The 13,689-nt window shown below is 40.6% G+C and overlaps 1 protein-coding gene across 1 annotated transcript; it reads left to right on the top strand.

Moving 5' to 3' along the window:
• Window positions 1-4,019, top strand: LOC311103113 (apoptosis regulator BAX-like). The gene is made up of 6 exons (XM_084144650.1): window positions 1-389; window positions 539-569; window positions 846-1,013; window positions 1,629-1,767; window positions 1,889-1,993; window positions 2,279-4,019. Exons 1-6 carry the CDS (start codon window positions 368-370, stop codon window positions 2,420-2,422), a joined length of 609 nt encoding a protein of 202 aa, XP_084000776.1. The 5' UTR covers window positions 1-367; the 3' UTR covers window positions 2,423-4,019.
• The last annotated feature ends 9,670 nt before the right edge of the window (window positions 4,020-13,689 follow it).

Here is a 13,689-nt window from a genome sequence, read left to right as displayed (position 1 = left end):
TGTGGACCCATATTGACAATGCGCACGCGCTGATTGTCTCCGGTCGGCTGCTCGTCTGCTCTCTCTCGACTCTCGTCTTTCATTCCACTGTCCAGTCTTGTTATCGTCTGGGGTCGTTCTTATTTCTTGCGCTTGTAGATTCTGCATATTATCTCTAAGGAATGTCATATTTTCTTAATAGAGATAAAACAGCAGCAACCATCGTCTGTCAAAATAAGAGATATCTCTAAGGAATGTCATATTTTCTTAATAGAGATAAAACAGCAGCAACCATCGTCTGTCAAAATAAGAGAACTACAATTACTGTACTAAAGTTGTCTGAAGTTACAGCTAGCAAGCTATCATTTGGCCTGGGTGTGGACTGTCAATGGCGTGTGTAGGGACATCAGGTAGCTAGGTCTGCCAGTGCAATATCTCATCACTGCAACAATATAACCACGTTTTCAGTACATTGTCAATGCTAGTTATCATGATTCTGTTCTATTTGACATTTAGAATTATAAACTGGTTTTGGTTTCATTTTTTATTCGTTCTACAGATGACAGAGTAGGAGAGGTGCTGCTGAATAGGTGAGTTTCACTTTCACTTTCACAGATACTCATAAAACGAACCACAAAGACGCATCCTATAGACACACCTAGCTGTAAACCTGTGGGGTTGGGAATTGACAAAAACAGACAGCAAAAAAACAAAGTATTCTCTACATTATCAGTTAAGTGCAAGGAAGAAATGTAAACCGGCAGGAACTGTGTGTCGTGACAACAGTAGTTTAGTTTGACACACTACAGCAGGCTATGTGCTCTAATAAGGGGTAGTTCTGGACCAGAATGCTCTCTTGTCCCCAGAGTGATGCAGGAGCAGCTGGAGGAGGTGTTGTATTCAGAAGTCCTGGTAGCGCACCCCACAGAAACCCAGGAGGTGGAGAGTGATCAGGAGCAGAAGATGGTGTTGCAGCTGGCTGTGATGATACGGACCATCGGAGACGCCTTCAAGAAGGACGGGAAGCTGGACGAGTCAGTTGACATTAGAGCCATTGCTTTGTGTTTTACAGTACCTGTTCAATTTCTCAAACTGTTATTCATGTGAATTCACGTTGATGAATTTGATGCAATAGACTACCCAGCAAACCAGGAACATTCCCATAACATTATCTAAGAGTCACATTAAGTTCTAGTTAGGGTTTTATCTAACATTAACCATTTTGTTCTTCAGAAAATGTTTTAAATGAACATCCTTGTAATGTTCTCCTAACATTCACTAAAATGTTGTGCATAACATTTGTAATAATCACAACAGAACATTCCCCAAATGTTCTCATTAGGTTTCCAGGTAATGTAATAACAAAAATGAAATGTGTTCTGGGAACATTCTTGCAACATCAGGCAAATGTTATATACAAACACTGTATAATCATCAGCACAAGTGGACAGTTTTTGTGTTATGAGAACATTTTCCGCAACCTAACGAATGTTCTGGGAACTTTCACAGAACCAATTTTGGTTAGCTGGGTAGATAAACACATATGAATATAGAGTATGTGTGTCCCTCTGTGTGTTAGTTTACAATGGTCTAAAGTCAGTAGTCTAATTCCTACCCTACCTCCTTCAACCCGTCTGTCCGAGCAACAGTGCGATAGATGGAATGGTGGGGCAAATGACCAGCAAGACCAACTACTGGAAGTTGGTGGAAAAGGTATTTGAGGATGGTCAAATCACCTGGGAGAGAATTGCTGTGCTGTTCTACGTAGCAGGGAGGATAGCTGTCAAGGTATGTTATACACTGTTCTTGGTACTTTGTTATTATTATTATTGGACGTACAGTACAATCACTGTTTGTAAGCGTGTGTGTGTGTGTGTGTGTATTAAATCACTCTTTTCGTTTCTGTTAGGTGGTGATTGCCAACCTCCCCCAGTTAGTGAAGGCCATTCTGAAGTGGACTCTGGAGTACTTCAGAAGCAAATTACTGGACTGGATCCAGAAACATGGAGGATGGGTAAGATATGGATACCATTAGAGGCAGTCCCCCAAGTGTTTCCCCTTTGTATTAAAATAAACCAAATGGGCAATATTCTATATTGATATAAACTTGGTCATGGTTGAAGTGTATGATGTGGTATTAACTATTGTTAGAGAAAACTGAACTTGGATTGTCATTGATTTCTCTCTTTCTGCCCTCTTTCTTTCTCTCCTCTTTTTCTTCACCCCCTTTCTCTCTCCTCATCTTTCTTTGTTCCCCCTCTTTCTCTTCTCCCCCCTATCTTTCTTTCTCTCTTCCCAGGTGAACAGTTTCGCTGCGCTGGCACGTGTGCAGGTGGAGAGGATGTCCTCTATGAGAGCCCGGTCCTCAGGGCTCATCCTGGTCTTCCTCGGAGGTGTCATACTGGGTAGTGTTATCACCTGGAAACTGTCCAGGAGGACCTGACACACACACACAGTCCCACTCCAGTTCAAGAGCAATACATGCAAACGTGTGGGCGTGCGCATACACACACACACACAAATACATTTGTTTACCTAGTCTATGTATTATTAGTTACCTACAGTGGGGAAAAAAAGTATTTAGTCAGCCACCAATTGTGCAAGTTCTCCCACTTAAAAAGATGAGAGGCCTGTAATTTTCATCATAGGTACACGTCAACTATGACAGACAAAATTAGAGAAAAAAAATCCAGAAAATCACATTGTAGGATTTTTTATGAATTTATTTGCAAATTATGGTGGAAAATAAGTATTTGGTCAATAACAAAAGTTTCTCAATACTTTGTTATATACCCTTTGTTGGCAATGACACAGGTCAAACATTTTCTGTAAGTCTTCACAAGGTTTTCACACACTGTTGCTGGTATTTTGGCCCATTCCTCCATGCAGATCTCCTCTAGAGCAGTGATGTTTTGGGGCTGTCGCTGGGCAACACGGACTTTCAACTCCCTCCAAAGATTTTCTATGGGGTTGAGATCTGGAGACTGGCTAGGCCACTCCAGGACCTTGAAATGCTTCTTACGAAGCCACTCCTTCGTTGCCCAGGCGGTGTGTTTGGGATGCCCAGGCGGTGTGTTTGGGATCATTGTCATGCTGAAAGACCCAGCCACGTTTCATCTTCAATGCCCTTGCTGATGGAAGGAGGTTTTCACTAGAAATCTCACAATACATGGCCCCATTCATTCTTTCCTTAACACGGATCAGTCGTCCTGGTCCCTTTGCAGAAAAACAGCCCCAAAGCATGATGTTTCCACCCCCATGCTTCACAGTAGGTATGGTGTTCTTTGGATGCAACTCAGCATTCTTTGTCCTCCAAACACGACGAGTTGAGTTTTTACCAAAAAGTTATATTTTGGTTTCATCTGACCATATGACATTCTCCCAATCCTCTTCTGGATCATCCAAATGCACTCTAGCAAACTTCAGACGGGCCTGGACATGTACTGGCTTAAGCAGGGGGACACGTCTGGCACTGCAGGATTTGAGTCCCTGGCGGCGTAGTGTGTTACTGATGGTAGGCTTTGTTACTTTGGTCCCAGCTCTCTGCAGGTCATTCACTAGGTCCCCCCCGTGTGGTTCTGGGATTTTTGCTCACCGTTCTTGTGATCATTTTGACCCCACGGGGTGAGATCTTGCGTGGAGCCCCAGATCGAGGGAGATTATCAGTGGTCTTGTATGTCTTCCATTTCCTAATAATTGCTCCCACAGTTGATTTCTTCAAACCAAGCTGCTTACCTATTGCAGATTCAGTCTTCCCAGCCTGGTGCAGGTCTACAATTTTGTTTCTGGTGTCCTTTGACAGCTCTTTGGTCTTGGCCATAGTGGAGTTTGGAGTGTGACTGTTTGAGGTTGTGGACAGGTGTCTTTTATACTGATAACAAGTTCAAACAGGTGCCATTAATACAGGTAACGAGTGGAGGACAGAGGAGCCTCTTAAAGAAGAAGTTACAGGTCTGTGAGAGGCAGAAATCTTGCTTGTTTGTAGGTGACCAAATACTTATTTTCCACCATAATTTGCAAATAAATTCATAAAAAATCCTACAATGTGATTTTCTAGATTTTTTTCCCTCAATTTGTCTGTCATAGTTGACGTGTACCTATGATGAAAATTACAGGCCTCTCTCATCTTTTTAAGTGGGAGAACTTGCACAATTGGTGGCTGACTAAATACTTTTTTTTCCCCACTGTACCTTCTGGTTTGCTCAGGATAAATAAGATGCTGGAAGTGGTGTTCGAGAGCCAGTGGGAGGCACTCTTTCCTCTGGTCAAAAAATAATAATATCCCAATGCCCCAGTGCAAAGATTGGGGACATTGCCCTGTGTAGGGTGCCGTCTTTTGGATGGGACGTTAAAACGGGTGTCCTGACTCTCTGTGGTCACTAAAGATCCCATGGGACTTATTGTAAGAGTAGGGGTGTTAACCCCGGTGTCCTGGCAAAATTAATCTGGCCCTCATACCATCATGGCCACCTAATCATCCCCAGCTTCCAAATGGCTCATTAATCCCCCCTGTAACTATTCCCCAGATCGCTGCTGTAAATGAGAATGTGTTCTTAGTCAACTTACCTGGTAAAATAAGGGTAAAATAAAATAAAACTCATTTTTATCAGTGCCTTCAGTTCCACATTCTGTTGTGTTACAAAGTGGGATTAAAATGGATTACATTTTTTACAAAATGTCAACGATCTACACAAAATACTCTGTATACATCTCTGCACTTAGAAAAATACTGCCATCTGCACTGCTATTTTAGTTATCAGTTCATCTGATTATTCTCTCATCATTGATTTAATTTACTTATCTCAGCAATTTGAGGGTTTTTTGTATAGTTGTCTAATGTTGGTGTGGCATATTATTCTGTTTTAATGTTACTCCTGAATCACAAAAAATCATGTTAAACACTATTATTGCACACAGAGTGAGTCCATGCAACTTATTATGTGACTTGTTAAGCACCTTTTTACTCCTGAACTTATTTAGGCTTGCCATAACAAAAGGGTTGAATACTTATTGACTCAAGACATTTCAGCCTTTCATTTTTGATTAATTTGTTTAAAAAAATTCTAAAAACATAATTCCACTTTGACATTATGGGGTATTGTGTGTAGATCAGTGACACCAAATCTCAATGTAATCCATTTTAAATTCAGGCTGTAACACAAAGGGGTGTGAATACATTCTGAAGGCACTGTATATATTGACTTACAGTAATGAAACCAAAGTGTTGGGGCAGTGCTCAGTACATTTTGTCTCACTACCCTTACGGAAAAACCACATGAATTTCACGTGATCATGTGTTTAACATGTGATCTTATGGGAAGTTAAGTGATAACGTGACAACATGTAAAAGCAACACGTGATAATATGAAATTGCACGTGAAAGTCCAAATTTGATGTGAAACTGCAATTCAAATGTGAGGTGAAAACATGTTATTCTCACAAGTGAAAGGGTGGTGTTAACATGTGAACTCTATATTGAATACATGTGAACAAATGGTTTCACATGTGAACAACTGACCTCGCATGCGTCTCGTTTGTTTTCAAATGTGACATTTCAGCTCAACATGTGAACAGTTATTTCACGTGTAAATACGATTTCACATGTGAAACTGCAATAAAATGAAATAAATGTATATCATCACATGAAGTGTTCCAAAACCACCTGGTTTCAAATGAAATAAAATATTACATGTGCAAAACATGTAGAAATTTCACATGTGAAATCATGTGGTTTTTCACGTAAGGGTATGTCATCATGTTCGTTGGTATCCTGCTAGACTAGGGTATCTGTGCCTGAAATGAGAAACCAGTGTAATCCTAACAGACAGCCATACATCATGTTATGTGATTGATTTTTACAAAGGTCATATTATTTTTCAATACAATATTTTACAGAAATAACACATTAATACAGATTAGATATTTTTTAAGTTTATGAAAATGTATGAAATATGTATCTTGAATAAAAAACGTCTGGGACGTTTGACTTTAATTTAATATATTAAACGTGCCATTTAATTAGGATAAACAAAATAAATATGAGTGGACAATGATGTTTGTGCTGCAATAATCATGTTTTAACTATGACCCCTAAAAGTACTCAACATGAGAGTCAGTCAGTCAGCTCCATAATATCAGTCATGATAGTTAGCTAAATGTACAAAAAATGCACAGGACACAAATTGAAAATTTTGGCATAAGCTTTTAATATTTTTATAGAGTTTTTTATGTTTTCTCTTTAAATTGGATTTGTTTGTTTTTCCAGTTAATTTTGTGTGTTTTTTCATTTTATTATTCTTGTTTTATTTTGCTAACTGTAATGGAGAATAGTTTTTCTGTTTAATTAGCATTCACTTTCAAACTTTCATACTTTTAATAATAGAACTGTGTTTAAGTCTCTTTTTTTCACAAACTTGTTTGTTAAATTATTACTGTTTATTAATCTTTTTTCTTTACACGTTTCAAAAATATAAAAGGTAAATAATAAACATTCCATTGAAATATATTTTATACAGTTCTTGATTCTTTTTTTTATTTTCCTGTGTTATGACATTAAAATTGTATCCAGCATCAGTCTTTATAGCATAAACCCCATTCAGTGTTATTGTAGTAACCTTCTCTTCTTCCGTCTCTGTCTTCCCTCTCTTTCTCCCCTGATAGGAAAGTGGCATGGCTGCACCCAGTGCCTTATTCGCTTAGCGGCGATGTAGTCACAGCGCAACAGTTGGCAGGACCAATAGAAACATTAGCTGCATTGGCGTTAGTAGTGCAATGTTCTTTCAAATGTAAAATTCATAACACAAATCAGCGATAAAAACACGAATCAGACAAAAGAGTAAACAAGGCACCAAATGAAAAAATAAATAAATAAAAGCACCAAATAAGGAAAATTAACAGATAAAACAACAGATACAAATGAAGTAAAACAATGATATTGACGTATCTGTACCTAGACGGGTAGATTAATAGATATATAACCTACTGTTATAGACAGGCAGAATGATATATAGAGATGTACAGATGCAAAAGACATGTAAAAATGTAACAGAATGGACAGATTGACGCAATGCCAAAAGCACTGCGGAGATCTCCCAGACTGTTGTATGTGTATCAGGGAAGATATTGGACTCATGAAACTGAGCCTATTTCACCTCCCTTTCCTTCCAAGTGCAATACACATAGAAAGATAGCCAGTGTATTTCTACCAATTCAGTCAAGCCACACTGCAGTAAACCAAAAATATGACAACAAAAAAATTAACATAAAACAGCGATATAGAAAAATATGTTTTTTTTTAAGAGTCTGTTTCAGTTTGCATATTCCCCCCCCATCATCTCACCACTGGCTGACAGAGAACGAGGAAGACAGATTGCAGGCGAAAAGAGAGTTACTTCATTCTGGCCATTCACAAATAAGTCAAGTCGTCTTTTTTTTCTCCCACGCATGCATTAGAATTCAACTTTAAACAATATGTTAGAAAAACACAAGAACAAGGATGCAAAAAATAGCTTCTTCCTCAAAAAATGTGTGGAGGAGGGAGAGAAGGAGAGGGGGATAAGAGACGGGGATGAGAGGGAGGAAGACGTCGGGGAAAGAGAGAATATATGACAGCGGGGTTTCTGGCTTTACTCTGCTCCTCTTGATATGTTTTGTATTTGGGTTTCAAGTAAAGTTATGCAAGTGTTGAGCTGTCAATCCTCTCAAGTGGGCGTGGCCAAGTTCAGGAGCAGGATCACACACACCCCCACTTGCACAACGTGTCTTCTGGTAGCCCACACACACATTCCCACTGACATACAGTCAGACTCACAACTGTGGTAGTACAGTCATTCACATAAGATGGAGGTTATTCACAGTATATTCATCACCTGTTTTGTGAAAACCCATCCCACAACTCAGAGAGACTAGATGTGTTTGCATGCTTTAAAATCTAGACGAAAACATTACAGAATAAAGTTTTAAGGGTTTTTTTGTGGGTTATTATTTTTTTTCACAGGTGGTAAGGTTACTTTGACAGTAAGTTTAGGTAAATGGCATTGGACTGGCCCACAAAATAGAGGGTTTGGAACAAATTATTGCTCTGACAGTAGACCCCCCCTGACATTGTAAATGGAACAGTCTATATTTCCATTTAGCATGTCTGTGTGTGTTGTGCTACCTGAAGGATGATGGGGGGGGTGTATGATCCATTCACCTCTGTCTTTAGCTGTATCTAAGCCAGTTGTGCCCATCCCCTCCCTTCTTCTTCCCATCCACCTTGCACCCGATCCCTCTCCTTCTCTACCCCACAAACAATCATTTCCATCTTCAGAATGAAATGTCTAGTAGTGATGCATCCTTCCATAGTCTATGCTTACTTATGTCTCTATCATTTCAAATCATTATTTTGGTAACAAACATCGTGCCATAATAAACTTTTTTGGAAAGGGAGAGAGTGAGAGAAAGAGTAGGCTGGAGTTGAAAGAGAGGGAAAGAGGGAATGAATGTGAAAGGGATGGGGGTCGAGGAGGAAAAGGAAAAGGGCGAGGAATCCGACATAAGGTGATGAATGACGGAGATCCAGTGTATCAAATGAAAACTGTGAGTACAGGGACATATCCTGAGTGGCAAACTCCAGGGTCTTTAGGGGAGCCCTATTGTAATTACTTTAACCCCCACACACTTCAGTAAACAATGCGCCATGCTAGATATAGTAGCTGCCCCCTTTTTTCACCCTTCCCCTGCCCCATTCTTGCCCTCCCACACAACAGACAGACAGACCCAACACACTGAACTCCTTTGGCACAATGAAACACTGAAGTATAATCGTATGCTACAGTCAAACTCTTGCATAGGTAGTTGCTCAGTTCTCAGTACAGTTAGACCCCAACATTTTACATTTTAGTCATTTAGCAGACGCTCTTATCCAGAACGACTTACAGGAGCAATTAGGGTTATGTGCCTTGCTCAAGGGCACATCGACAGGTTTTTCACCTAGTCGGCACAGGGATTAGAACCAGCGACCTTTCGGTTACTGGCACTACGCTCTTAACCACTAGCTACCTGCCGCCCCAACATCTCTGGAACATCATCAAAATCTTAATCATTGCGTAATAACAAATAAACAAACAAAAACAAAGGAACAGTTTTGGCAAGTGAACACAAGTTAACACGCATTTTCGAGACAAAAATATAATTGAGCAATATGCAAATTGTGTGACCCAAATTGTATTTGACACGGTCCGAAGTGACGTCATTTAAAAACATAATTAACACTCCACTCCTCCTCTCCCACTGTAACATTAAATAACACCCTTGATATGAACCCTGCTCTGCTGGAACACTCTGCTAGACCAGAAAGTCACCAGAGACTAATCACGGCTCAGATGATGGCACTCTTCACTGGGGATAAACTACATCCCCCGCAATGCACTGGAGCCCAGTAGAGGGCGACAAAGAATAGGCTACATCAGCAGCATATTATCTGAACTCTGATGTAGACCTAGCTAAGGGTGTGCGGTGACTGGTGAGATATGACCTATACGACTCTATACATACAGTCTTAGAACACAGCAACATTAGTTTTCACTTGCCAAAGAAACATGGAAAAACATGGAAATAAATCTGTTGTTGTTGAGAGTGTGGTGAGGTGCCTGGTGTGATTCATCCAGCCATACTGCAAAACAGGCAGTGGTGGTGGAAGGTCAACAAGAGCTTTTGTTCATCAACAGAAACAACAACAATGTATCTAGATAAGCTCATTATGATAGCATAGACAGACAGTTTGGCGTTCCCTTCACACGTCTTTGAACAGCAGTTGTCCCGACAATATGCTATCCCCACCTGAGGAAATGGAGCAAAGATGGCTGCTTCACCGACGCCGGGGGCACCAGCATGTGTGAAACAAACACTGTTGACTGTCACATGTGCTGTAGAGTTAGTGAGTTAGGGGGGGGGGGGGGGGGGGAATTGTGTTAAATACCACAACGATGCGTTATGCACATCCCCGTAATCATGGGGATAGGCCTACAGTATATTATCACATAGCAATACAAAGCTATGCATCGTATAGCTACAATATCAGGGCTGAGCTAAATGATGCCATCTATGGCCAGTCAGTGCAGCGCTACAGGTGCTAGCTAGCTACAGTACAGTGACAGAGTTACAGTATTATTGGGCTACATGATCCAATCAATGTCATTTATTGTGTGTTAGGTCATAGCTAATCTCGTTCACCAGATCAGATACTTTCTCCCAATGCGCTGTGGGCAATGAGCCTGGGGACGTGGTGAGGTCATGGCTAGACTGCCTTAGTTAGCCGAGACCTTATAGGGTCTACAACAGCGTCCCGGTGGTGAAGCTGCCATCTCCCACCTTGAGCACGAGACTGAAAGAACAACAACAGAGTCCATCATGGTTGTATTCATTAGTGCACACCGTAGCAAACCGATTTGCAGCGGAAAACTTGTCAGACAAGTTCAAATATAGTCTCTCCCCGTTCCGGCCCGTTTGCTTCCGTTTGGATCCTAGTGAATATGACCCATCGGATCTGAATACAGTCCAACTAAACAGAGTTATGCAGACAGACAGTGGAGAGGGGGCCTGGATGGACAGTGGATTGGAAGACAGAGAACTGGCAGCAGGGGGCGCAATCAGGGCGGTAGGACCAGAGAGTGAGAGCAGTAGAAGAAGAAGTAGCAGAGTGAGAAGAGTAGTCATCAAAGTCGTAGTAGTAGTTGTAGTATCAGGGTAAATTCCTCGCACAGTTAATCTCTGGTAGATTTTGTGGTGTTTGTATCTTATTTATCTAAGAAAACATTGTTCAATGTGTATCTTGCAATCCTATATATTTTTTTAGTTATTCCTTTTTTATTATCCCAAAACAAAATATAGATATTTTTTTAATATAATCCTGCTCTTTTTTAAATTAGTTGCATATAACATAAATATTTTTTGTTTAGTCTCGATTTTGTTCATTTTTTGAATTCCTAGCCCTCTTTTTTTTTGGGGGGGGGGGGGGGGAATTAGGGCTTGCAGAAGTAGAGTCATGCAGAATAGTCATGCTGGTAAACAAAGTAATAACAATGCATTTTCACTTTTTTCCCGGAATGGTTTATCAAAGTTCACCCGCATTTTCACCGCTCTTTTCCCGCACTTCCTTGTGAACCTCTCTGACGCCCCCAGAGGTGCAGTGCTCTTTGAGCTTCCTCCTTTCTACAGAAAAGAGAGAGACCCTTACAGTAGCCACTCTCTCAACGAGCAGTCGACCGTTTGTCATCTTGACACTTGCAGATAGTTACCAATTGGATATTTTTGAAAAAGGTTGATGTGACTATGATTGTTTAATTTAAAAAATAAAGTCTCTGGTCTCTCTCTCCATCCTTTTGTTCTCTACGTTTCGTCCCTCAGGTTTTTTCGATCATGCCATGCAGTTTGCTACGGAGGAGGAGGAGCAATGCTGAGATGCAGAGGGGTGGAGATAAAGAGAGGGAGAGATTGAGAGAGAGAAAGAGAGGGCAATGTATGTCCTTCCGTTCTTGGCATGCGCGTTGCGGTCATGCTTCCAGTGTCTCTCTCCTTTGGCGTCCTCCACACACTCTTACACGCGCACACACACACTCTGGTTTTCTTTGGGTCCAAATCCTTCAAGGTGGTCGATGAGTAGGTCTGTTCGGGTCAGCCGACACCCTCTCTCATGCAACACGAGTCAGCATCAGTCAGTCAGGGAGTGTATTGTATGTCAGATCTCAGGTTTATATGAAATGGCCAATGGCCTGGTATCCTATATGACTGGTTAATCTACTATTGGGGCCCATAATTCAGTATCTTCTGAACTGTGTCTCTTGTGAGAGGTAAGAGGAGGGCTGTCAATCAATGAAAACAGTCCAACCGGTGTGACTGACTGAACATAAGAAGGTAGTGTCAACATAGTGGGCCGACTCAAGAGTCACTGGACCCAGTGGTCGTTCAGCCTCATCGCTTTGCATAGTGTTTGGCTGTAAAACAGTCAAATTACTGTTATGTAAATGTATTTTGCCATTGGCTAGCACCTGGCTCTCCTTTTCTGTAGTCACATCCACGCTGACTATGTTGAGTAATCTCAGAACAATGCATTAGTTTGTTTATATAGCCTACCCTACTATATGTCCGATTTTTGAAGTACTAAATAGGAAGATAAAAAAAAAAAAAAAATGAATATACTGTATCTGAGAGCCGGTAAGATGTAATTTGTCTAAGGGAACGTTTGACAGTGGTTAAGAGCATACATTGTCTATGATACAGTAGGATGACAAACCAAGTTGTGGAACATTGTCCTACTGTCCCATGACCCTTTGGCTCTTTCCTAGGGCCATTTTGCTCTATTGTTTGTTTATTTTATTATCTGTCTGGGATTTCATTGTCAACGACCTAGTATAATAAGACTCGGTAAAGCAGGGTGACATAAGGTATGTGTTTCAGTGTTTTCCAGGTAGTCAGAGTCACTGTAAGTCTGTCAAGTTGGTCTGGAGTTTGTTTTCTAAGGGATGGTGCTGATTGAGGAGTCCACAGGAATGAAGGATGTTTCTGGTGTGGAGGGATGACCAAATCTCTTTGTCCGCTCATCATCCGCTCATCATCACCTTCAGTTCTCTCTTTCTTCCTCTCGCTCTCTCTCCTTTTCTCTCTCTCTCTCTCTCTGGTTACGTATCCCTTCAGCCTACAGTGAATCCAGTAGGGAGCTCTGGGTGAATTGTGTCCTAAGGTTGTTCCTCTTCTTGGACAGAAAGGGGAATTTTAGAAACTCAACACTGGGGGAAAAGGAGGAGAGAAACAAGGAGAAGAATCAGTGGAAAGTTCCAGCAAACCAAGAATATCAACCAGCTACGACTGGATGTTTAAAAACCTACATGATCCAGGGTAGTTTAGTTGATATTATTAACCTAACATGAGCTTGAATGGGAGTTTGAATTCATTTCATATTCTCAAATGTTATAGTCAAGTGTTTAATTGTATGACTGGATGGGTTTACTTATGATGAGTACAACTCTTCAAAGCAAATTATTCAACTGATCGATAGACGATAAAGCAAACGAAAGACCTGTATTTTGCAAAGCACATCTGGCATGCATGTACACAAAATACGAAAAGGCAGAAAAGCCTATAAGTTTTGCACAAACACACGCACCACAATTGGCGTGGGTGGTTTCAGTCCTTGTGGGCTGTTTAGTCCGCTGGTGTTTGTCTACCTCTTAATTCATTGGTTAGTCATAGTCCAATAGGGTGCTTTTCCAGCAAAAAGGACTGAGTCAGTGATTTTGGAGGTCATTCCCACACAGGACTACAGCCCACCAGGACTGTTAGCTTAGCTAAACACAGACCAAGAGCTGAGAGCACTTCAGAAAGTATTCATACCCCTTTACTTTTTACACATTTTGTTGTGTTACACCCTGAATTAAAAATGGATCAAATTGGGACTTTGTGTCATTGGCCTACACACAATACCCCATAATGTAAAAGTGGAATTATGTTTTTAGAAAATATTACAAATTAATAACAAATGAAATGCTGAAATGTCTTGAGTCAATAAGTATTCAACCACTTTGTTATGGCAAGCCTAAATAAGTTCAGGAGTAAAAATTTGCTTAACAAATCACATAATAAGTTGTATTGGCTCACTCTGTGTGCAATAATAGTGTTTAACATGATTTTTGAATGATTACCTCATCTCAGTAATTATCTGTAAGGTCCCTC

Source organism: Coregonus lavaretus (genome assembly GCF_964263955.1).
Source record: "Coregonus lavaretus genome assembly, chromosome: 2".
In the NCBI taxonomy this organism is placed as follows: domain Eukaryota; kingdom Metazoa; phylum Chordata; class Actinopteri; order Salmoniformes; family Salmonidae; genus Coregonus; species Coregonus lavaretus.
This window is presented reverse-complemented; position numbering and strand designations above follow the sequence as displayed.